Here is a 25,126-nt window from a genome sequence, read left to right as displayed (position 1 = left end):
TCTTAGAATGCACCTGGGAGCTGCCTTGTTGCTATTTTAAAACACCTTTATGCTAAGGGAACTGTATTAATTTCTGCTGAGAAAGATAAAGTTGGCAGTTTGGAATGCTCACGAGCAGCAGTTTCAGTTGTGCTTCACAGAGAGTAATGTGGTGTGTTCACCCTAAACAATTAGGCTTCTCCAGCAGAAGCAAAGATGGAGCAGGCTGTAAACATTTAATTGACAGTTCAGACCCAGAAAAAAAAAACAAAACAAAACAATCAAAAAAACCAATTATGCTTTGGCTGGCCGCCAGTGAGTGCAAAACTTACATTTTTACCAGGTTAGAATAAAAATATGTTGCCCCCAACACTTGACTTCCAGGGAAGACATCTCTGCATAATTAATGCTATTGCATCCACATTCTAATTTATGCATTTTAATTATACTAAGGGCCCGGTGAATAATTAATGCTAGCAAAACAATGGGTCTGAAGCATAAGCTGAGAAGTATCACTTTTTAATGGGCTTTGTAGATTTAAATAACTAATGAAAACTATTTAACTATTTGATTGCGAGAATATTTCCCTCTGATACAAACAAGTATTAACTACCATCATTGAGCAGCCTCTCAAGTGGAGAAATGTTAACTCAGGCTACCTGTTTTCACAATTGGCCAATCTGAGTATACCACGATACACAAATCCACCTGAGCCATATGCATGCAGGAAAGAGTTTTATTTGGATATTTGCCCTGTGGGAGGGACTGACATGTCATTGGCATCATCTGTAAGATGTAAAATCAAAATTCCAGGCACAAAATTCCTCTTTGACCTCCTGTCTTCAAGCAGGTCAGTTCATGCAAGTTTCATGGGGAGATTTAGAATTGAATACAAAGAAATACAATCTAGAATTCATTATGCCTGAGTTCAGCAATCGAAGAATTAAGGATGTAGGCAAGGTTAGTAATTTAGAGCCTTGCAGTGGTCAATGGAGAGGGATAGCACCTCTGGGGAGTTTCATCTCATCCTAAAATAAGTTTTTGAAATACATGGGATTAGTCACCATTTGGCAGTGGCTATCATTTTTCTATTTCTTACATGGGAAGCTTAGGATACTGCCTTAGACCATACACCTGACTTCTAGACAGTCTAGTTCAGGTGAAGTTAATTTCACTAGCAACAGCAGCCTCTAAACTACTCTGTGAGAAAGACCTACTGTCACCAACCTGATGGTGTAAAGACCGGGGCAGAGCAGAAGGACTCGCAGCACAGAGCTGTCCGAAGCTCAGTGTCACATTGTCAAGCAGCACCCCTGCTGCTTGGTCGTCTCAGACTCAAAACATGTGACACTCATTAAGAAAGTCCTTCCCACTTTGAAAGGCTCAAAATGTGCATTTGTGTTGATCTGCTGTGCCCCAAGGCTTGCCTGCACCCTGGTGTGGTCCCTGGAGCAATGCTGGGCAGTGTGATGTGCTAGGAGCGGAGTGTCCCAGATGTGCAATATGTCCTAGGTTTGGTGTACTCTGAGTTTGTCACACAAAGGGTGGTGAAAGCGTGTAGACAGCAAATGGGACCGACTGCATAGCATGGAAAGGCTGGTGACAGAAAGTACCTATTTCTTTAGGTGAGTAAGATGATAGAGCAAATGATGAATTAATGCATTCCCTGGCAATATATTCCATACACTCAAGCAATATCAACTTGTCAATACAAATATAAAATTAAGTGCTTTTACCAACTTTTTGTTCATGTTTTCTATGTCAGAAGTTTGCTCTTTAAACTCTAATGTAAAATGTTTAAGAAAGTGTCGTAATAATAACAATATAATGAAAGCCTTGTGAAAGAAATAAGGTTGGCAAAGGCTGCTGCCAATTTTGAATATCAGGCCCCTTGTTTAAGTACATTATGTGGAGCTCAGTAACTTTTGGCTCCTATGTTTTTAGTTTTCTCATTTATCTAATATTATATATTGAAATCAAAGTACTTGACTCTCCAGAGCACCCAGCTGAGTCATTAAGGAGACATGGAGGGGGAACATGTAGGAACTAATTGCGTTTTCCCTGTTTTCAGCTGTGTTCGTCTGAGCCTGGACATAAGCTAGTGCTCCTGTCAGTAGTTGTGGTCTGTGTTGGGCGGGTGAGAGTTATTTTCTGTTTGGGTGGGCTGGACGGAGTGTCCTCTCATGCAGACATGGGGAAGGGACTAGGTGGCATGGAAAAGGCTCCTGCTGAGGTGGCTCTGCTCCAGAGAAATCTCAGCCAGCCGTAGCCAGCTGCTGCCTGGCCCTGTTGAATATTTCATAGAAGGTAGAAAGTGGAACACAAAAGAAAATCTGCCTTAGTATCAGAGTAAAACTAGTTTCTTTCTTCTGAGCAATAATACCTGAAAGAGCAGACACGCATTGGTGCAAACTGGGACAGTGCTGTAACAGTTAACAGACTAAATCTGCATACATCCACCTGGTGGCTTATGTCTTCTTCACTGCTCAGGTCTCCTGCCCGGGAGCTTGGCAGCGTCCTGACAGTATTCCTTTACAGCTCATTCCTCTCTACTTTTCTTAGTAGAGTACCCACAACAAGTAGTAAGAATAGTTATTCAAGAAATACAACTATTTTATTAAACCCAACTTAAGACCAAAACCTCCTTACCATGTACTTTGATACTAGGATGGAGCAAGGTGATCTAGCAGTCCTAGTCAGTCCAGTGTTTTTAATGTGGATGACAAAAATAGCTGCAGAAGCATGAGCTCACGATCTGTAGCAAAGTGTCTTCCTTTGCTTCTGCCTCCGCAGGACTATGCTGAGAAGGAGAAAGCTGCAGCCAAGGCTCTGGAGGATGTGAAGGCTAACTTCTACTGTGAACTATGTGACAAGCAGTACCACAAACACCAGGAATTTGACAACCACATCAATTCTTACGACCATGCTCACAAGCAGGTAAACCTGACAAATGTCCATGCACGTTACAGTAGTCCATCTTCCTTCCTCATTGATTGTGGGAGGTTTCTAAATTCACTCAAGTAGAAGAGAATTTAACATCTGATGTTTTCGTCTTAAGGATGCTATTTTTCATTAAAATAAAATGTAAAAAAATTTTCATTGTTTTAATCTTCACCGCAATTTCTTTTAAGCCCCTTTGACTGAAAGATCACTGTCTATAGTTTTAGATAGGTGCTCAATACCAATATTCACACTGAATTTGATATATTCAAATGTGGAATTGCTTATAAACTAGAGGGAGGGGGAAGGATCATTTCCTCAAACATCCAAGTCCTCTTTTGGATGCAGAAGGCATATGACCATGCTGTTTCAGGCTGGTCATGCTATTTCAAGGGCAGAAAAGCAGTTTATTTTTTTAAAAAAACATGTTTCTGAAGTTGACATCTATGTCTCATAATGTTTCTCAGGGTGGAATACATTTTGCCTTGCATGCAGAACAAAATATAAAATAACCTACTTTTGAACAACAAGATATTGGATTCTTGGGAAAAGATAATAGATGCTAATTGTCATTGGGTTTGTATCAACTTTATCAGATCTATATGTAGTAGGTATATCCTACCCATATATACCCATTATCCTTCTATATCGGCTTCCTGCATCCTAGTTTTCCTCCAGTTTTAGCAAAATCCATATTTAAGTTGGCATTATGGAAATAAAATGCAATTAATTCACATAAACACTTCAGAATTTGAAGAAAATTATTTGCAAAGTTCAGGAATGAGCCTTTCTGAACCTCTGATGAACAGATCATATCTGCTAATCTAAGATGTAAGAAGTTAGAACATGTAACAGGATTCCATAGATGTACCTTCTCCTGTTTTTCTACTAGTGCTTACATGCATTACACAGTTCAAGTTCTCATGTATTGTGTGCATTCAAGTTGCCAGGGTATTAGTGTCTTCTGGGTGATCACACTTCTAGGTGCATGGGGGTCAGGAGCTACCTTGCAAATGCATGAATCGTTTAGAAGCTGCCAGTATTTCTTACAGAGGACTAGAAATAATAAAGGTGAGTAAAAGAAACAGCACTAAAGGCAAAACTCTTCCCTCTCACTGCAAGCAATCTTATTGTCTTTTGCAATATTGTAGAGGATGTAAATCAGCCTGGAATTTTCTGTGTGCATCTATCACAGCACTGCATTAACAAACTGCCTAGCATCTGCCCAGCCATCCTGCTGAACCATCCTCCTGAATTCAAGCAGCCCAGAGTCAGCTATCCATGGGTATTAATGGGACTCTTTTGGCCCATCACTCCCAAACCAGAGCTAGATGTATCTAATGTATTTATGTATTAAATAAAAATCAATTCCTCACATCACCATTCCATTAATTAATGCATAAAAATGGTTATAATAATACAAAAAAATGCTTTTCCAGAGCCTAAACATGTGACTCTAATCCCTCTAAATCCCCATTTACTGCACAAAGAATTTTTTTCACCCTTCAGCTGTTTTTTTTACTTGTCAGAAATGCATCTGAACTCAAATGGATCCATTTGTGCCCTTCCCTCTTCATATACTCCCCCTGCAAAGAGCAGCTTATGCAAAATAAAACAGCCTGCTTGATGCACCATCTATGATTGGGTTGTTGGGCAGGGAAGGTTTTGGCAGCTTTCCGTTATAAAAGGGAATGTTTAAGCAATAAAATTCTCTTTAATTTTTAGGTAAATCTAGTTCTTTAAAAGCTGTTGGACATGGTACTGGGAACTACGAGTCTGCATGGAAATGCACAACACATACATACAGAATATCAACTGGCAGTACAAGCTCACCCTATCCTGCCCTTTCAGATGTAGTTCAGAAACTCAGTTAGCACAGGATTAGCTAGCTACCCTCCTGATGTGACAGGGTAATTCAGTCTCTTCTCCCCTGTCACTTCTTGACTGCTCAGGCAAGTCTGGGAACAGCATTAGTTTGCCTCTAGGAATAGCGTGGATGCGCCCTTTTCTCTCACTTTTATAGTTGGTCACAGAAAAGCCTTTATTCTTCTTACTTTTATTAACATAACCTTCAAAGAAAACAAGTTAATTTATGGTTTCCTGTGGTTTTAGTTAGCTTAGTTTCAAAATGTTTGTTCTGGGAGGGATAGTAGCCACCAGAAAAGCTTCTTTCTCCTAAGGTATGTTTTCTGTTTCCCAGCAGAAATTTGAGGGTACCTTTAGTCATCCGCACGGTTATGTTCTAAGTATCATTCTTCTAATGGCGAGTAAATTAAAATGAGAGACTCTTTACATCTCAGTAACAATACAGTGTAGTCCTCCCATGTGGTTTCCCATTTAAATGGTACTACTTCGAAATTTGTATTAAAGTGGCAATGCTGTTTAGAGATATAAAGGCAGAAAAAAGAATATTGCCCTGAGTACGCTGTCACAAGCCTTTTGTTTCTCTTCCAGAGGAAACGGATTTTATTCAAAGAATTATGACTCTAATCTCCCAATATTATGGTTTTATAAAATTAATTTTGTGATCCATTTTCTTATCTATGATTTCAACCAGTTGTTAAAGCAGAAAGTACTGAGTCTTGGACCTAGCAGTTGGCATGCCAGCCATTGCCTTCTCTGTCCTCAGGACTGCAAAATGTTATGATGACAATCTACCCTTGTTTGCATAACTGATCTTTCTGCTGTGTTAGGTTATTCTAAAGCAGTATACTCGGAAAGACTTTCTCTCTCTCTCTCTCTCTCTCTCTCTGCATGTTACATACCTTCATACTTATGTATATAAAAATACTATGTATGTATGTGTACATATATACATATATATGCATATAAAGAAAACTTTGACAGAACATCAAAGATCTCCCCGCCTATATCTTCATTATCTTCTATCACTGTAATGACCCTGAAAGGGCCCAATATGATTTATATATTTTTGAGTAATATTGTCTGAGTATTAAGCAGCTCTTATTTCTTTGGTTGTCTTGACAGCATTAGTCTTAATTAATATTGTCAACATCTTTCCTGATGCACTACTTTATAATAATTTCTGATTGATATTTCCTGTAATTGGAAATCAATTTGTTTCAGTGCAAGGTTGAATAAAGTGAGCTTGGAAAATCTGTTTGAGTGGAAGGCTGCGCTCCCACTCAGCTTTACCTGAGCTCTCCGTTGCTAAGCCTGATACTTAACATGGCTGGGGCTAGAGCATGGCCGACTTTCCTGGGAGCATCTAATCTTTCATCACTGTATAGTCCTGTGTGTACATGTCTCATTGGCCCAGCACATACCAGCTAACCCACTTGAAATCAACAGCTTTTTTCCTTTGTGTTTTTCCTTTGCTATGGAATCTATGACTTTGTAAAGTCCTGGGCAGCAGTCATGGGCAGTGGCACACTTGATAAATCTGCAGTATCTCTCATCAAGCATCAAGGTGAACGATGCTTGCTATCACTTGCTCACCATGTTCTCCGCAACAAAAGTTAACTGCATCAGAACTGATTACCTTGGCACTGTTGAAACTATCTGAACACTAAAAAGGATAAGGGTCCTGGTGTGAATTCATTCAAAAGTGATTAGTATATAGATAATCAATATAGGCTGCTGCCTGAAAATGTAATATATGTGGATTTATGTTACATGATAAGCTGAAAATAATATGCAAGTACAGATTTTTTAACAGGGTTGTTAAGTCACGTGCATCTATAAAAGGAAGCCAAACCTGAGCAGAGATGTCTATTTGGTCAACATTATTAAATGGAATCTTTTAATACCTCCAGGTCATGCATAGCATTCATCCATTCATCTAATGTCGAAGTAGTTGGAGCTTTCAATTTTTGTGTAAATAATCCTTAGCAATCAACAAGGCTTTTAGATGTCAGCAAAGGAGAAAATCATAAATCTGTTCCATGTACTGCAATATAATAATTGTGATGATAATAATAATAATAGAAATAAGCAGCAAAGAAAAACAAGACTGTATTGCCATCTTGGGGTTTCTGATGACAAAACAAGTCTTTTAGTTTTGTCAAAATTTAGCCATACAGTTAAATACATCACATTCTCTCATATGAAAAAAAATTTAAAAAAAAAAAAAAAATCTAAATTTTAGCATTCTTGAAGCAGGCAGCACTGTATAAGTAGGTGAACAGAACTTTCAGTCTACACTAGTTCACATGCATATACCTGTATCTTAGTATTTAAATCCATGCATACCAGCACTTGGCTATATTTTTTGCATGAAACTCTGATTTAGTGTGTACAGCTGTGGGCACTTGCTGTTAAGCCTTTATGGTGCTTGTGGATTTAAACTCTAATTCAGGCAGAGATTTAGCTCCTGTTAAACATCAAGGCTAGCAAATATGCTTACGTTTTAGCTAGCATTGCCTCTACCACCTAGAAAATGCACAGATAAGTGAACACAGAGAAAGCTGCAGGAATGAGTGTAATGCTGAGACCTTCTTTGTTCATCTTTAGGGTGTTTTTTCCAGCATCTGCATGTTTATTGGAGGAAAAGTAAGTCCTGTATTTTGGCTCTAAGGTACACCTCTCCTATTACCCAAACAATTTTCATTTGGAGGAAAAGAAACTGGATTGGCAATATCTGAGAGATTTCACCTTGGGATCTGGGAAATTAGGCAAACACAGCAACACCAAGAAACCTTCTTCTGGACAAAGTATCATCTATTTAGCTGCAAGAACACAGTAATCAAACAGAAAGGGCTACACCAGCATGAAGGTCCACTACTGTGTGTGCTTGTGTAGTCTCTGCTTTTTTCCCTTGATATATAGGTGGACCCACTGTCCCTCTTGTACTCCCACATGGACAAGGCTAACATCCTTCCCTGCAGCCCCTGCTTCTGTTTCTCTGCATCAGGACACCAGCCATTAAGAAGGGCCTGCTTTTTTAGGGCCAGGTTTTGTGTATGAGGTCTGTACGGTCTTTGGCCTCCTCAGAAAATGACCTGAATGGCAAAAGACCTCAGCATTTCTTGCTCTCAGTTAGTGAGAGGTGCTGTCTGCAGCCATCAGCATTCTGCTCCTGTAACCTCACAAAAATCTCCTTGGTTTGATGCTTGTTAAGAAATACTTGCATACTTTCAATAAAATTTTCACATTCATCACATCCCTAGTAAGAAAGCCAGAATTGTATTAAACACAAAAGAAAAGGAGTCAAGCAAGAGAAACAGTAATATGATGTTAGATTCCCTCAAACAGCTAGTTTATAAGTGGACTTCAAGTGATAAAGGAATTTTGTATGTGTGGTAGTTATTGTCCTCCTATATTTAGGTACCAATAGATTGCTGTGCTAAAAAGTAGCTATCACATACACAAATTGTTATGTGTGTGCAATTTGGAGGGTGTTAATTTTGGCCTAGTCCTGAAAACAATAGTGAACTTTCTAAAATGCATGCCTATAAGCAGCCCCACAAAAATAAATGAAAATATTCAAATGCATAAAATGAAGTATGCTCAGATGTTTTACATGAGAGGGGTTTTAGAGATGAAGGTTATGACTTATTATTTATTTTTTCCATCTTCAGAACATTTACAATAAGTATTTCTAGTCAGATTAGATGCTTCTGACACATAAATCAAAATACTGAAAGTATGATTCAATATGGTCAACAGTTTCTTAGATTTTTCCACAAATTATTCTTTAATTTCAGTGAAATGCCCATTTATTTTAGCTTCAGGCAAATCTATTACCAGTTTATGTTTTAACTGTCACCATTAGACAACTATTTAGAATGATCATCTGTGCCTGTATACCCTTTGTCAGACACTTCTGCTTCATCACAATATTTATTTTCTCTTGAATTTTGGGGGGTTTGATGCTGAGGAATTCTTAACTGTTATTTTATTCATTATTCTACAATACACATACCAATTCAATTTTCCCTGCTCTTTCCTTTTAAGCACATCATTCTCTCCCCTTGGAAACAATATACTCTACATTTCTGGCATAAGTCTTGTTTTCTTTCATGTGAAAACCAAAACTAAAAGAAAGATTTCATTTCTGTAGTCTATCCTATCATTTCAGTATCTTTTTGCCTTAAAGACACACTGTTGTCTTGCTCATTCTGAAACCGATGATTTTCTTATTGTTGGTTATGCTTATGACATTCTCTAATTTCTGTTATAGCTTCACACTTTCTTAGCTTTTCATCATATATTGATTTTGCAGTGTGTGTTCTTGTTCATACTCCCCAAAATTACTTCCACTCTGACTGTAGCTGTTCCTGAAGCGCACGTTTTTGATAATTTCTTGCTGAATAGTTTTCATTTTCTCATACTGCCTTTCCCATAATTAACTTTAAAAGTTCTTCTCATTCTTTCAGAATTCGTTCCTGTGAATTAACTCCTTTTACTCATCCTTTTTGCTCCTAAATTAGTTTTGATTACAAACTAGATTACCCCATGGTTTCTACTGGATTGTTAGATACAGAACTGACTGTGATGCTTATAATTAAGGTTTCCAAACATTTTGTATTTTAAGACCCAGGTTTCTGTTGCTCTCAGAGATTGGGCTGAAATTTTATTTCTGGATCCCAAGCTTTAGTAAATTCCGGTAAAAATATATAGTATTTGCAAAGTCAAGAATAAGGAAGTGATAAGGCACCAGAATCAATACTGTTTGGACAACATAATCTGATACTTTTATATATCTGCTCTTTAATAAAATCTCTAACTGCAGGTTGCATGTTGTTTTCCCTAAGGAAAACTCCCTGATTCAGTACTGAAGATGGACCGTACTTGAGGAATGAATCTATCTTACACAGGGGATGAAGCTGTTGGCTACAAAAGAACTGATGATGTGAAATGAGGGGGAAAGAGAAGGAGAAGAAGTGGGTTTAGGAAGTAATTATGGGAATAGGTGTAATGGACAGAGAGAGACAGAAATTGCAAGAACAGAAAAGCACGGAAGTATCAGTCTGAAATTAGAAGACAATGAAAGGCGTGTACAAGAGAGGGAGAGAAAGGAGTAACAAGAGGAAGGACCTGGAGAAATAATCCATAAATAAGGGGGAATATCGGGATAAAGCACAGGACGAGACTGTCAAAGTCAGCTGCTTAGAGCCACCAATGTCTAAGCTGTTCCACTTAGAGCTGAAGAACTGAGTGAATCAACCAGATAGGCTGTATTAAAATCACATTTCACAATTCTAATTCTGTTAACAAGAATACCACAGATATTATATTGGCACAAAATGTTGTATTGAAAATAATACAAAGGACTTACTTACACAACATAAAAACAATATGATAATTCTGTGGCATCACTGTACTAAGAACATTTATTTTGCCTTGATCTTAAAGTGAATGCTTAGTTTATAATATCATGCAATATTTTCCTAAATGTTATGAGGGAAGGCTTGTATTTATAGCTATGCTACACAGAGATGCTTCAATTGCACACTACAGCAAGTGCATGTACCGGAGTAGCTCTGGAGCAGCAGAAGAAACATTATCAAATACCACTGAGCACACTACAGTGATTGAGCGTGACTCGAGGCAAGAGATTCCAAAGAAATGTCACCAGAAACAATTCTTTATTTTAAACTTACAAATCTGTGCAGGTCAGTGGGCCTTATTAAGAACTGCTGAACCTGCTGCCCTGCCAATGCTTTGCTGCTTTCTTATTACTCAGTGATAAAGTAAATAAATTGGCAGTATTCATCCTTTTTAAATTGCATGTTGCTTAGAATAATGAGATTCCTTTCATCATTAGCCCTCAAAAAAAACTTCTTGCAAACAATGCAGAGCTTCTTTTAAATTTAATGTCTTGATAAGCTAAATTGTTAAATGCTAGATGCTATGGAATTACATTTGGTGTTCTTTAGAACAAATGCTAATTAACATGTAAATTAGCAATTTAACCCTCTTTAAATTGGAAAAAAACCCATGGGACACCTAATTTCATAGTTGTTAATGATGGTCCAATGACTGTAAGATATTTCTTAAGTATTTCATTATATAAGGAATTACAGAAGTGTATTATCAGATTTTGGCATTTAAGGCATAGCAATAACCAGAATGTCAGTTAGAGGAAGTGCTCTTCATTAATGCCTGTGTTATTGTCCTTTCCACTCTTCTCAGAGGGTACACTTTTTAATTACTAAAATTTTACAACTAATTTTTCAAGCAGGAGGAATGGTTGATGCAGTGTAATGGATGGCTCATTCAAATAAGCAAGGAATCTGAAGGATTAGATTTGTTAAAAAAAAGGATTATGCCAAACCACAGACAAATATGAAATTCTGCCCCAAAATATCAGCTTAGGGTTTAATTTTGTACAATAATTCCCCACCGAGAACATGAAGAAACATATTCTTATTTAATTATATTTAGACAAAAGATGCAGTAAATCTGGTTGAAACTCAGCATCTCTGGTTCAAATAATTTTCCATTTTTTCCAAACATTGCTTCCATTTCAAATATAGATAAAGAAAAAATTCTCAAAAACAAATTAATTAAAACATTCTGTTATGACTGAGTTAACATGGCAATTGCAATGTAAATTCAATAAATTTTGAAAGAAAAGACTTTCTGAAACATTCTGTTCAAATAAAAAGTGGTTTTGAGCTAGTCATGCTTCTTTTTCATACGGTGTAAAAAGGAGTGATTAAAATCAGCATATTCCTCTTCGTTCTCATTTCTGAAATGCTAATACATGCAGTACAGAGGATATTACTTAATAAAATTGGATAGATATGGAGAACCTAAATATTTATGTTTAAATTATTATTCCCATTTTCAGTTAATCTTTAGGGCAGTCAGGCTGGAGTTGTGCCTGTATTGTTTAATGAACAAAATAAGTTATATTGGGCGTTGCTGTCCTTTTTTTAAAAGTCTGTGTTCAAATGTTTTTTCCACTTTTTAAATGCCAGTAATAAGGCCAGAAGAAGCAGAATATACAACGTGTTTTCTACCTACTTCTATATAAAATGTTACTGTTAATGCAAAAATGTCTGTTCACTATGAACTAATAAGAACTGGGCAAGAATGAACACAGATGTACATTATATTTCATGTGGCAGCTTTGAAAGACTGGCAAACATTAAGTAATATGTCGCTTATAGGCCACATACTTTGCACTTTTTTTTTTTTTTTTTGTTAAATCAGTAGATCTGGAATAACTGGTGCCGTCTTAAGGTCAGCCTCTACAAGTCTTGCTTCAAATAGTGAGGTGATAGGGACAAAACACTGCCAGATGCTATGACTGTCTTTAATTACTGTCTGTTCACAAGTACGTTAATTTGTATTTGTGGAATGACTTGTAGAACAAGGTACTATTCAGCCAGATTAAGGAACCTGTTGTACAGGTTACAACACGTCTGTATATATTTTATCTGGGGTAATTCTGCGCCATAGTCAGCTTTTTGGAAATACTGAGCAATTAGCTTTGCTAGCAAAATGTTTTACCCTCAAATGTTAACAGAAAAACTACATTTCTGTCAGCTTCTGCAAACGTTTGAACAGTGCTCTCTTGCTCATATCTTCCCCTCCTCTGGAAAAATAATCATAGAATCATAGAACGGTTTGGGTTGGAAGGGACCTGAAAGATCATCTAGTTCCACGCCCTTCTGCCATGGGCAGGGACACCTTCCACTAGACCAGGTTGCTCAAAGCCCCATCCAATCTGGCCTTGAACACTTCCAGGGATGGGGCATCCACAGCTTCTCTGGGCAACCTGTTCAGGTGCCTCACCACCCTCATAGTGAAGAATTTCTTCCTTCTATCTAATCTAAATCTACCCTCTTTCAGTTTAAAGCCATTACCCCTTGTCCTTTCACTACATGCCCTTGTAAAAAGTCCTTCTCCAGCTTAAGAAAGTAAGGGGGCCCCCTTCAGGTACTGGAAGGTTGCTATAAGGTCTCCCTGGAGCCTTCTCTTCTCCAGGGCAAACAACCCCTACTCTCTCAGCCTGTCCTCACAGTGGAGGTGCTCCAGCCCTCTGATCATCTGGACTTGCTCCAACAGGTCCATGTCCTTCTTATTCTGGGGGCCCCAGATCTGAATGCAGGATTCCAGGTGGGGTCTCACGAGAGCAGAGTAGGGGGGGAGAATCACCTCCCTTGACCTGCTGGTCACACCTCTTTTGATGCAGCCCAGGATACGGTTGGCTTTCTGGGCTGCAGGTACACATTGCTGGGTCGTGTTGATCTTCTCATCAACCAACACCCCCAAGTCCTTCTTCTCAGGGCTGCTCTCTATCCATTCGCTGCCCAGCTTGTATTTGTGCTTGGGATTGCCCCAACCCATCTGCAGGACCTTGCACTTGGCCTTGTTAAACTTCATGAGGTTTGCACAGGCCCACCTCTCCAGCCTGTCAAGGTCCCTCTGGATGGCATCACTTCCCTCCAGTGTGTCAGCTGCACCATGCAGCTTGGTGTTGTTGGCAGACTTGCTGAGGGTGCACTCAATCCCACTGTCCATGTCACCGACAAAGATGTTAAACAGCATCAGTCCCAATACAAACCCCTGAGGAATGCCACTCATCACTGGTCTCCACTTGGACATCGAGCCATTGACTGCGATTCTTTCAGTGCGACCATCCAGCCAATTCCTTATCCACTGAGTGGTCCACCCGTCAAATCCATGTCTCCCCAATTTAGAGACAAGGATGTCGTGCAGGACAGTGTCAAGTGCATTGCACAAGTCCAAGTAGATGACGTCAGTTGCTCTTCCCTTATCCACCAACGCTGTAACTATGTCATAGAAAAGGCCACCAAATTTGTCAGGCATGACTTGCCCTTAGTGAAGCCATGTTGGCTGTCACCAATCACCTCCTTACTTTCCATGTGCCTTAGCGTAGTTTCCGGGAGGATCTGCCCTTGCTGGGCACAGAGGTGAGACTGACTGGCCTGTAGTTCCCTGTGTCTTCCCTTTTTCCCTTTCTAAAAATGGGGGTTATGTTTCCCCTTTTCCAGTCAGTGGGAACTTCACCAGACTGCCACGACTTCTCAAATATGATGCATAGTGGCTTAGCAACTTCATCTGTCAGTTCCCTCAGGACCTATGGATGCATCTCATCAGGTTCCATGGACTTGTGCACCTTCAGGTTCCTTAGATGGTCTCAAACCTGATCTTCTCCTACAGTGGGCAGTTCATTTTCCCAGTCCCTGCCCTTGCCTTCTGTGACTTGGGTGGTGTGGCTTGAGCACTTGCCAGTGAAGACTGGGGCAAAAAAGTCATTGAGTACCTCAGCCTTCTCCATATCCTGGGTAATCAGGTCTCCGGTTTCCTTCTGGAGAGGGCCCACATTTCCCTAGTCTTCCTTTTATCACCAATGTACCTATAGAAGCTTTTCTTGTTGCCCTTGATGTCCCTGGCCAGATTTAATGCTCTCCTGAAGTCCAGGGTAGTGAGCTTGCTGTGCGCCCTCCTCGGTGCCCTAAGGATCTTGAACTCCACCATTTCATGGTCACTGCAGCCAAGGCTGCCCTTGAGCTTCACATTCCCCACCAGCCCCCTACTTGGTGAGAACAAGGTCCAGCATAGCACCTCTCCTCATTGGTTCCTCTGTCACTTGGAGGCGGAAGTTATCATCAATGCATTCCAGGAACCTCCTGGATTGCTTATGCCCTGCTGTGTTGTTCCTCCAACAGATATCAGGGTGGTTGCAGTCCCCCATGAGGACCAGGGTTTGTGAACGTGAAGCTGCTCCTATCTGTCTATAGAGGGCCTTATCCACTTAGTCTTCCTGGTTGAGTGGCCAGTAGGAGACTCTCACTATAATGTCACCTGTCCCTGCCCTCTCTTTAATCCTGACCCATAAGCTCTCAGTCAGCTCCTCATCCATCCCCAGGCAGAGCTCCATGCACTCCAGCTGGTCATTGACATAGAGGGTGACACCCCCCCCTCCTCTCCCCTGCCTCTCCTTCCTAAAGAGCCTGTACCCTTCCATTCCAACGTTCCAGTCATAGGAGCCATCCCACCTCTTTGTGATGCCAATAAGATCATAGCCCTGCAGACGTGCGCACGTCTCTAACTCCTCTTGTTTACTCCCCATGTTATGTGCGTTTGCATAGAAGCATTTAAGTTGGGCCCCCGATGAAGCTGACTCACTGGCTGGAGTGGCTGGAATTCCTCTGTGCTGCTCTTCAGACGCACTCCTGCTGACCTGTGTTCCTTCTCCAGGCTCTGGGCATCTGTTGCTGGCACTGGCATCAAAGTGGTAGGAGTGGGATGGACTGAGATTCCCCTCCCCTGGCAACTTTAGCTTAAAGACCTCTTCACCAGCTTGGCAAGCCTATGACCAAAGATGCTCTTCCCCTTCTCTGACAGATGGACTCCATCAATCCCCAGTAGACCAGGTTTCTCAAAGCAAGTCCCATGGTCTAAGTAGCCAAACCCCTGGCTGTGGCACCAGTCCTGTAACCACTTGTTGATTCGCTACATTTGACTGGCCCTTTCAAACCCCTTCCCTTTGACCGGGAGGACTGAGGAAAAAACTACCTGCACTCCAGAGTCCCTTACCACCGCTCCAGGGCTCTGTAATCCTTCTTGATACTCCTCAGACTTCTCCTGGGTGTATCAATCACTGGTGCCCATGTGAAACAACAGCAGCAGATAATAGTCAGTGGACTGTACGAGGCTTGGTAGTCTGTTGGTGACATCCGTTACGAGCCCCCAGTAAGGAGAACACATCTAGAGAGTGCGTCAAGTCAGCAAATGGGTGCCTCTGTACCTCTCAGAAGATAGTTGCCTACTACTATTACCCATTGCCTTTTCTTAATTGTATAACAATAATTCTTCTAATCCCACTGGCATCCACAGAGGATATCTGGCCCTACGAACATCTGTCTATGATCTGCATCTATTATAGTTCTGTTCATTTTTGACCGTCTGCACCTTCCACACAGTAATTAATGAGCAAGAATGTAGCTGAGCAATTGATTCCTGCAGAGCTTTAAAATCATGCTAATCAACTATGTTTGCGTTCAAGGAAACGTACAATGTGCCTTGTAAGTCTTTAAGGGGCATTCATAGCAGAAACAAATATTTAAAAGCCAAACAGAAACATATCTCTGCATCACCAAGACAGCAATAAAAATGGTTAGATTAGTCATTTATTACCCTTACTTAGTTAAAAGCATTAATTAACATCTTTTAACATGTCTCTAAGGGAAAAATAAAGGAGGTAACCCAGACTAATTATCATTTCACAGCTTTTGCAATTTCATAATAATTAGGCTCCACCAGGAGCCATTAAAAAGATGAGGGCTCTTTAAGCACCTTCTCAGATTAAATTGCAAGGGAATATCTAGAGAAATGTAGAGGACATTCATGTGAATACCAAACAAATATATTATCACAGGTGATGGGACAGTAAAACCCAAATGTTTCCTGAACAAAAAAAACCTGACAACTAAACACTTTTTTATCAGGAAATGCTATTTTTAGAGTAGAATGGTTTTGCAGGAATGTGAGAAGATCAAAACCATTTTTTATTTGAAAGATGAAAACATCATTTAGGTTCAATCATTTACATCATTTAGGTTCAATCAGGTTGAAATGGTTCAGAAAGATTGAAATACTTTGCTTCAACAGTGTTACTTTAAAAAATACTTTTAAAATTTCTTGTAAAGTATTTAAAAATACTTTTAAAACATTAATTGTAACATATGCACATATATTTACTATTTACTTGAGATAAAGGAATGATGGAAATTATAACTTTAAGGTATTATGTTTCATTGCTATTTAGATGCATTGACATCAAGTCACCTGGAAGCACTTGAAATTTTCATTTTTTTAATAAGTTTTCAAAATTGTACTTCTCCCAGGAAGCCTCAAGAGTAAAGAAATCCCAAATGTCAAAATTTCCTGCAGAGCAGAAATTCTGGTTCTTTAAGCAAATGTGTAAGTACAGAGGAATTGACAGAAACTCCCTGGAACCCTGTAGGGTACTTTCTGCTTGTAGTTAGCATTCCTCTTGTTTTCAGCCCTTAGCATGTTGATGGATTCTTAGCACTGCTTCCTTCAAAACAGACACTTAAATACTGGTGTTTATAAGGGCAAGTGCAGTCACATTCCATTGCTCTGTATTTACACTTTCCATTTAGGATCTGTGGGATTCAGCAAGGTAATCATATCCAGCAGAAGAGTTATAACCTTGTATTCTGAACCTGCCCTGGATCTCCAGTCTTAGATAAGGATCTGATTGTGTGAATATCAAATCATAATTAGGTGAGAAATCATTGGGTAAAGTAATACCATGTTTAGGGGTAAAACACTACAATTTATTAAATCACATAGTTACCAATATTTGTATAGAAAAATACTGCCTAAAAGGTACAATGTAATTTTTACTTTTTAAAAGGAACCAAGAATATTCCTATTAACCTGATCTTGTTCTTTACTTCAAAGCAAAATTCAGTCTTCTCATCAGCTCCTCATGACCATCTTTTCTGAGTTCTGCATTACTTTTATGTCATTTGAGCCTGGGTTACACTAAACATTCAATTCATTGACATAATTATGGCTCTCAATAGCCCACGTCAGATTCTGATTTCCTTCCCATTTTGAAATTTAGCACAACATAATGCCCCTTTGCTTGGTTAAAAAGAAAATTAGGTTCTGGCCTGCAATTTGAAAATAATCATAAATTGGACCTGTATCCATGCAAAACAGCAAGCCATAAATCTGAACATGGAGCATGTGAGAAGTGTATAATAATTGTTACAGAAATTTTCTGTTATTTCTAGGAAATGAACACTTTTTATACATAATTCCTTATTTATTTTTGCACAAGGTCTTTCTAAAAGCTAAACCAATAATGCCTGGAAAAACAATGGAATATTTTTTCAGAAATTAAACTGATAACATATCATCCAGTTGCCCTACTTCTCCTTGTCTCCAGAATAATTTGTAGAATCATTTTAACTCACCCAGTGTAAAGAATATAAAGTCACTATCACCATACTGTATCTGTGTTGGTGCATATTTTAAAAGGATTGTTGTTCCATTTGAGTACACAAACTCACAATCTTTCTTTTTTTTGCAAGAAATAATTAAAATTCAGGGGTGTAGAAAAGTATGGATTACTAGAAGAAGAAGCCACAGTATAAATAAAAGATCAACTTCAAATTTTACAGGAATGAACCTTTCCTGGGAGGGAGTAGTAGAGTAAAGCTTGCTTAAAAGGTTGTTTGTGTCAAGTGACAGGCAAAGAATTCAAGAAGTGACAAAGTTATTTCAGAAGCAGTGAGTGGTAGATCAGCTTTAGAACATTAAAAATGTCCATGTCTGCATGAAAAGCTAGATGTGTGTTTATAGCATCATTTGATATAAGAGTGAATACAAAGAGACATAGTCTGGAGCATGGGTAAGAGGGGAGAGGGGGACATTAAATATTACTTCCCATAGGTCCACGATATACAAGGGGACAAGAGAAGTAGTTTGGGCTTGCTCTTATAAAAATGCATTATGCTCATTTCCACCCTCTTTCCAGGGAGCAGTTTCTAGAACAGTATGAAATTAATTGCGAATTGTGGAATCGCAGTTGAAGGCTGTCAAGTTGCACCTCAGTGATACGTTATGCACCACTGGGCTGAATGGCATATCTTGACCATGTGCTTGATTTTAGCTCCCTCTCAGAGAAAAGCTCAGGCGCTGCAGGTTGCAACAGCAATATGTTCAAGGGGACCAAGTACAAATAACAAATTGCAAATAAATAATATTTTAAGTACGTGGCAATAAAAAGGGTGCTAGATAGGCCAAAATATCTTTGCCTTTATAACTTTATAAACTGGAAAATTAGGACATCATTCACTCTGCACAACTTGGTCATCTTTTTCCATGACACACTGAATTTGCTTAGGAAGCACCTTATTGCTTTTGTTATTTCAGAGGGAAATGCTGCTGAACTGGGAAGTGAGATGGATAAGTCAAGTAGAGGGAAGAAAGGACACTAAAGTCAACGGAGACAGCACATAATGTGAGACAAATTTGGAAAAGAATTAAATAAAAGAAAAAACCCATGTAATCAAAATAACCTTTTTTTAATCAGCATAATTTACTGAGATGTGTTCTCAGAAGATTGTCTCAGATAATCAAAGGCTAAACCAGGCTATTGCAGGAGGGAATTACCCTGGAAAAAAATGGGACATCTGTTCATCTCCTCCTGTAAATAAACCACAGACTGGAACATAAACTGCTACTCCAATCCCATGCATGAAGAAATTAAAATTAACAGATTATCCATCTGAATTTGCTGCCTCTGTGGGCCTCCCTTCTGTCAAGAACAGCACAAAAATACTTCATCCACATTATGAGTCTCTAAAAAGCTGATCTTTAATCTATACGTTATTAGCATTGTGATGATCAACAGAGGCATACAGGAAATTAGAAAAGCAGTGATTGTATTTAGTAAATGCAAATAAAATATTTGCATATATTTGTATAAAAAACAAACTGTAACATATACTTCTTTAAGGAATCTAGTTCCATAAAGGTGAATAATCTTGGCAAATGGACTGGGAGGAGGGATTCAAATGGAAAGATGTGAGAGAGACCTAGGAAATTTTACACAGCACTTGGCAGATGGCTTAAGAGCCCAAATCCCACAACTGAAAAAGACCAAATAGGTTATAAACAGCTAATCTCATTTAGAAGGAAAGTCAATTCTCTGTGGCTTTAATTTATAATAAAGGAGAGAAAGGAAAAATGGATGGTAAAGATCATAAATCAGAAGTGAAGAAATTGGAAAAAAGTGATGGAGGAACTAAAAAGGTGTGGTGGGTTGACCCTGGATGGACACCAGCTGCCCACAAACACCACTCTATTACTCCCCCTCCTCATCTCGACAAGGGAGAGAAAAGATAACGAAAGGCTCCTGGGTCAAGATAAGGACAGGGAGAGATCACTCACCAATTAACGTCACAGGCAAAACAGACTAGACTTGGGGAAATCTGATCTGATCTGAATTCTCTCAGTGCCAGGAGGCACACAAGGCGTGAACATCGTTCTTCCACTTCGATCGGTCTGCGGCTGCGTGCTCTGGAGTCCCAAGGGCCACAGCGCAGTCTTCTGTTGGTTTTTTCCTCAAGACATGACCGATCCAGTTCCATCTCCTCCTCCTCACTTCATGACTGATTTTCTCCATCTCCGAGTTGATGCTTGTCGTTTCTGCAACTTTTTATTTTTTTTTTTTTTTTCTGGGAGGAGGTAGTTGGCCTCGTGCCCAACCCCCATGACTTGGAGGGCCAGTGGTTTTTCTGTCAGGGTGGCCTTCCCTTAGGCTGCGTTGGTTCGCGGCACCTTCTTCAATTTTATCCGGTGCACCCTCCAGAGAGGGATCCCCTATCCACCACCCAGGGGACGCGCCTTCTAGCCGTGCAGACCCAGCCGAAGGGACTTGGGGAAATTAGCTCATTTTATTACCAATCAAATCAGAGTAAGGTAATGAGAAATAAAACGAAATCTTAAAAACACCTTCCCCCCGCCCCTCCCTTCTTCCCAGGCTTAACTTGACTCCTGATTTTCTCTACCTTCTACCCCCCAGCAGTGCAGGGGGATGGAGAACAGGGGTTCAGTTCATCACATGTTGTCTCTGCTGCTCCTTCCTCCTCAGGGGGTGGACTCCTCACACTCTTCCCTGCTCCAGTGTGGGATCCCTCCCACGGGAGTCAGTCCTCCATGAACTTCTCCAACGTGAGTCCTTCCCACGGGCTACAGCTCTTCATGAACTGCTCCAGCGTGGGTTCCTTCCACGGGGTGCAGTCCTTCAGGAACAGACTGCTCCAGCATGGGTCCCCCACAGGGTCACAAGTCCTGCCAGCAAACTTGCTCCAGTGTGGGCTCCTCTCTCCACGGGTCCACAGGTCCTGCCAGGAGCCTGCTCCAGCATGGGCTTCCCATGGGGTCACAGCCTCCTTTGGGTACATCCACCTGCTCCAGTGCAGGGTCTTCCATGGGCTGCAGGTGGATATCTGCTCCATCGTTAACCTCCATGGGCTGCAGGGGTCAGCCTGCCTCACCATGGTCTTCACCACAGGCTGTAGGAGAATCTCTGCTCTGGCCCCTGGAGCACCTCCTCCCCTCCTTCTTCTCTGGCCTTGGTGTCTGCAGGGCTGTTTCTCTCACATATTCTCACTTCTCTCTCTGGCTGTAGTTGCCCAGCAGTTTTTTCTCCTTCTTAAGTATGTTATCACATAAGCACTACCACCGTGGCTGATGGGCTCAGCCTTGGCCAGTGGCAGGTCCGTCCTGGATCCGGTCGGCATAGGCTCTGTTGGACATCAGTGAAGCTTCTAACAGCTTCTCACAGAAGCCACCCCTGTAGCCCCACTGCTACCAAAACCTTGCCACGCAAACCCAATACAAAGGGCAAAGGGAAAATCTGTAGTCATGAGAGGTGAGGGCAAGAATGTTTCTGAAAGTATATTGAGGACATAAGGAATCTTCTGCTCCAAATAGAAATGAGTTACTTGCTAGCAGTAATGTAAAAAAGTATTCAATACAGATTTGTCTTCTATACTTGGGGCAAAGCCAGATGATTTAGTCACATCTATGATGTTTATGATGATTTTGAAGTACCATTCTACCAATAGCTAAGAAGAATATTAAACAGCATAATCTAGAGCTAAATATATTTATATCAGCACATTCAGGTGACCAACATTTAAATAGTAGGAAAGAGATGGCCATAAACTATCCTAATCATTAATGTTGATTTTTAATAAGTCACAGAGCACTAGAGGAAAATGCATCAAGCTAGAAGCTAGATAGTGCCATGCTAGTATTTAAAGACAATAAACAAGAAAATCTGTCATCCTGACATTAGTGCCCGGGAAAATACTGGCATGACTGATACAGGACTCCATAAAGTATTAAGGAATGATAATGTAATTAATTTCATTTAATGGGGTTTATGTAAAATAGATCTTGTCAAAGTAGCTTGATTTTATCAATTTATCTGTTAAAAGATAGCAAATCTTGTGTTATTGAAAAGTTTTGATCAGGTGATTACAAAAGTCCTTTGTGGCTTTTTTTTAATTGACAAAAACTGCAAGGAAATGTGATTTATTTAATCTCCTTTACTTTGAGCAGGCATTTTGTTATAGTATTACTGCTAGACTCCTGGTTACCTTTAACTCTCCTACTCCAGGAGAGATCAGTCTACATTAAGCAAATACAAAAAAAAGAATATTTTGGTTTTGACTGAATAAAAAAACCCCACCAACCTAAAATGCTTTTCATGGATAGCTATTACATCCTATAAGAAAAAGCAATATTTTACTTCCTTGAGATATTTGATGAGGTTTCTGCTTATAGCTGCTTTTAATATCCTTCATGCGCACATTCTTTTTCACTGTTTGCCCAGAGCATACTTTTTCACCTAAAGTGCCGTGAGAGGTACCTATAAACAACATTACATTTATCTCAAGTACATATTAAAATGACTCTTTTTAGTGATGAACTTGTTCTCTGGTACAGCATTTCAAAGTCACTGTGTAGTGGTCTGCTGATTCAACTTTCCTTTATATAAACCTATGGACATAGCACAGTAGTTTGTAATAGGTTTATTCTTTCATGCTTTATCATTGTTCCCTCAGCACCAACATAGTTATCAAGACTCAACTGATTATACAGGTAAATCAAATTTAGGCTTAATTCAGCTGTCTATCTCTTGTTTCAGTGGGCTTATAAAGAGTTAGATGTCCTAATTAAACATATATCTGTAAGTGCTGATTCAGCCTCCTCCTTGCTCTTTTCACTCCATTTCTCTTTGCCTTCATTCCTTTATTTGTAAAATGATATAACGATAAAGATAACCTGTTTCATAAGAAGCCTGAGATCTGTCTATGGAAAGTGCTGTGTAAAATGCATGTACGATCATTTCTACTATCATTTTTGTTACTCTAAAAGTCTGATGACCCCACTGAAGAAAGTTTGAGGCCAGGCTTTGGACTCGCCTGTTGAATTCTTGGATAATTCAGACTGCGGCTCTTTTCCTTAAAATGTAGGTGATTTTGTATTCTGCCTGCTACAGTTAGAAAAAGAAAGTGGTGAGACGGGTTTCAAAAAGATGTGGAAAAGGCTTAAATATTTTTTTAATAAGATTACAAGAAGTACTTAAAATTTTGAAAGGAGCTAGTCAATTACACAGAGTCTGTAATACCAGTTTCTTCTCTTTAAGATGCTTAAATGAGAAGGAAAAAGAAATAAAATATATGACATGTTGTTTTTTCTTTGGCCAAGAAAGAGAACCCGACACCCCAACGACTGAGGTAATGTATGGAGATGCAGTGAATATACAGTCCCTGCCCCAAGCTTCTTATCATTCAAATGTGTTGCTTTTACTAGGTAAATTACTCTGTGTTCCAAAATGGCACTGAATATATCTAATCAAATTGTGCAGTGCGCAACCAGCCTGTTGGAGCAAATGACAATAAATTCACTGGAACTAATACAAACATGGGTGGTCAAGTGGAGCATATGCTGGATCCACAAATAGATCAGGCCTTCAGGCAAGTGAGTTGGTGCCACAAAGTGCCTGTTCTGTCCTCTCCCCTGTAGAAATGGCTCCCATGAAATCCATCTGTTTTAACTTTACCTGGGGGATTCTCATGAGCAGTACAAATGTACCCTGAAATTCATTTGCCCAAACTCATACTTTGGGCAATGGATGAAATCAGTTTAATTAGCAGGAATATTTGCAGATCTGGTTGAACAGTAAGAAGCTCCCACAGAAAAGACACAGGTAAGCACTAGTAGGTCTTAATGCTTTTTGGCAAGAAGACCCAATGCACTAGATCAGATTGTCTTTCTATAAAGACTTAACAGGAGGTTCTATGAAGACATGCAAAAACAAACCCTCCAAACAGCCATCTGTAATTTATCCTTCCAGTTGGATCCATGATCAACATCTCATTCATTGATAGATGGATTCTCTAGGGCATGCCTGAGGACTGACTTTTCCCCACTCCTGCTATCATCTCATTCCCTAACCCAGTTATACCAGGATATTTTCTTTCTGTCTTCCCATTCACTCCTGCTAACAATATTGAATCTGTTAAGAGTGACTATAATATAATCTACTCCAAAAAATGATCACTATCACACACTTCAAAGTGGTCTGTAGTTATTTATGGGTAAAACAAATGAAAATTTATCAGCTAGTTTTTGAGCTTCATGTCTCATGGTTAATTCCTGTATGTAATAGCCTTTCCAATTTATTTTTAGGATTTTATTTACCATACTAAAAGCAAACTCCTTCGTTGATGTTTTCTCCCTTTCATTTAGAGAGCTAATACTGTAAGCTTCAGACATGAAGTCTAATTATGTTCTCTAGTAACTATCATTCGCATTTGATGGTTTGCAGTGTGAATTCATTTTACAAATAATGTAATTGGTTCCAATGTTAGGGTTACAGGCAAGAGAATGATTAGTGAAAGTCACGTTCCTTTTTTTCCTGATTTAACCCTTCTATGGTGAATTTGTTTAGAACTTAATTAAGGAGCTTTTCAGCAAAGTGGAAATCAATCTTTAAAGCCAATCTGGCACTCAAACACTCACATTAGTTTATAGACTTTGATTCAGAGAAGGCTCTCTACATATGACAGCAGACCTATACCTAATGCTGACTGAAGAAAGCAGAACTACATGCTACCTTTTTATCTGGTGCTGCAATGCATTACGGAATGATGAATATTTTGGAGGATGCATTGTGAAAGATATTCTGAAAAAAAAAAAAGTCTGAATGTAAGTGAAAAAAATTGTTTAACTCATACTAACCTGCCATTTTCTAACTTAATGCACGGATTTTTTTTTTTCTTTTGCAAAAGCTGCCTTCTACTTACATCAATGCAGTTATGCCACTGTGAATAAGAACACGATTTGCTTCTCAGTGCACTTGCAGCAACAGTAATTTGCCCCAGCATCTGAAGTAGTTATACTGAGAACCCCAGGTAGATCTATATAATAAGATGAACATGGCCCCTGGCAAAATGCTCAAAAGAAGATGTAATGCTGTCTCCCAGGTCTGTGTTCCCTCTGGTCCTCAAATTGAGAGAGTGATTGAGAAAACAATATAGAAAAAAATGGCTCCTGAAGGCAGAGACGCCCTGGAGAATGAGGGTGGCAAATCTGGCAGGGAAATGCAGATTATGAAAACCTTCTCTATATTCTTGTCAATGGTTTATAAAAAAACACTAGATATCTTCCTCAGTTTTCTTTCTATTACATGTGCCAAAAGTAC

General features: G+C 39.5%; 1 protein-coding gene across 1 annotated transcript in view; it reads left to right on the top strand.

Annotated features, from left to right (window-relative positions):
* Positions 1–25,126, top strand: part of ZNF804B (zinc finger protein 804B) — a gene marked incomplete at its 3' end in the record, with an annotated part of 244,007 nt that overhangs the window by 208,104 nt on the left and 10,777 nt on the right. The window contains exon 2 of the mRNA XM_082337931.1: positions 2,773–2,916. Coding sequence (XP_082194057.1) covers positions 2,773–2,916 — 144 coding nt within the window. The remainder of the gene's footprint in view (positions 1–2,772; positions 2,917–25,126) is intronic.

This window comes from Platalea leucorodia, assembly GCF_965183815.1.
Source record: "Platalea leucorodia genome assembly, chromosome: 1".
NCBI classification, from domain to species: Eukaryota; Metazoa; Chordata; class Aves; order Pelecaniformes; family Threskiornithidae; genus Platalea; species Platalea leucorodia.
This window is presented reverse-complemented; position numbering and strand designations above follow the sequence as displayed.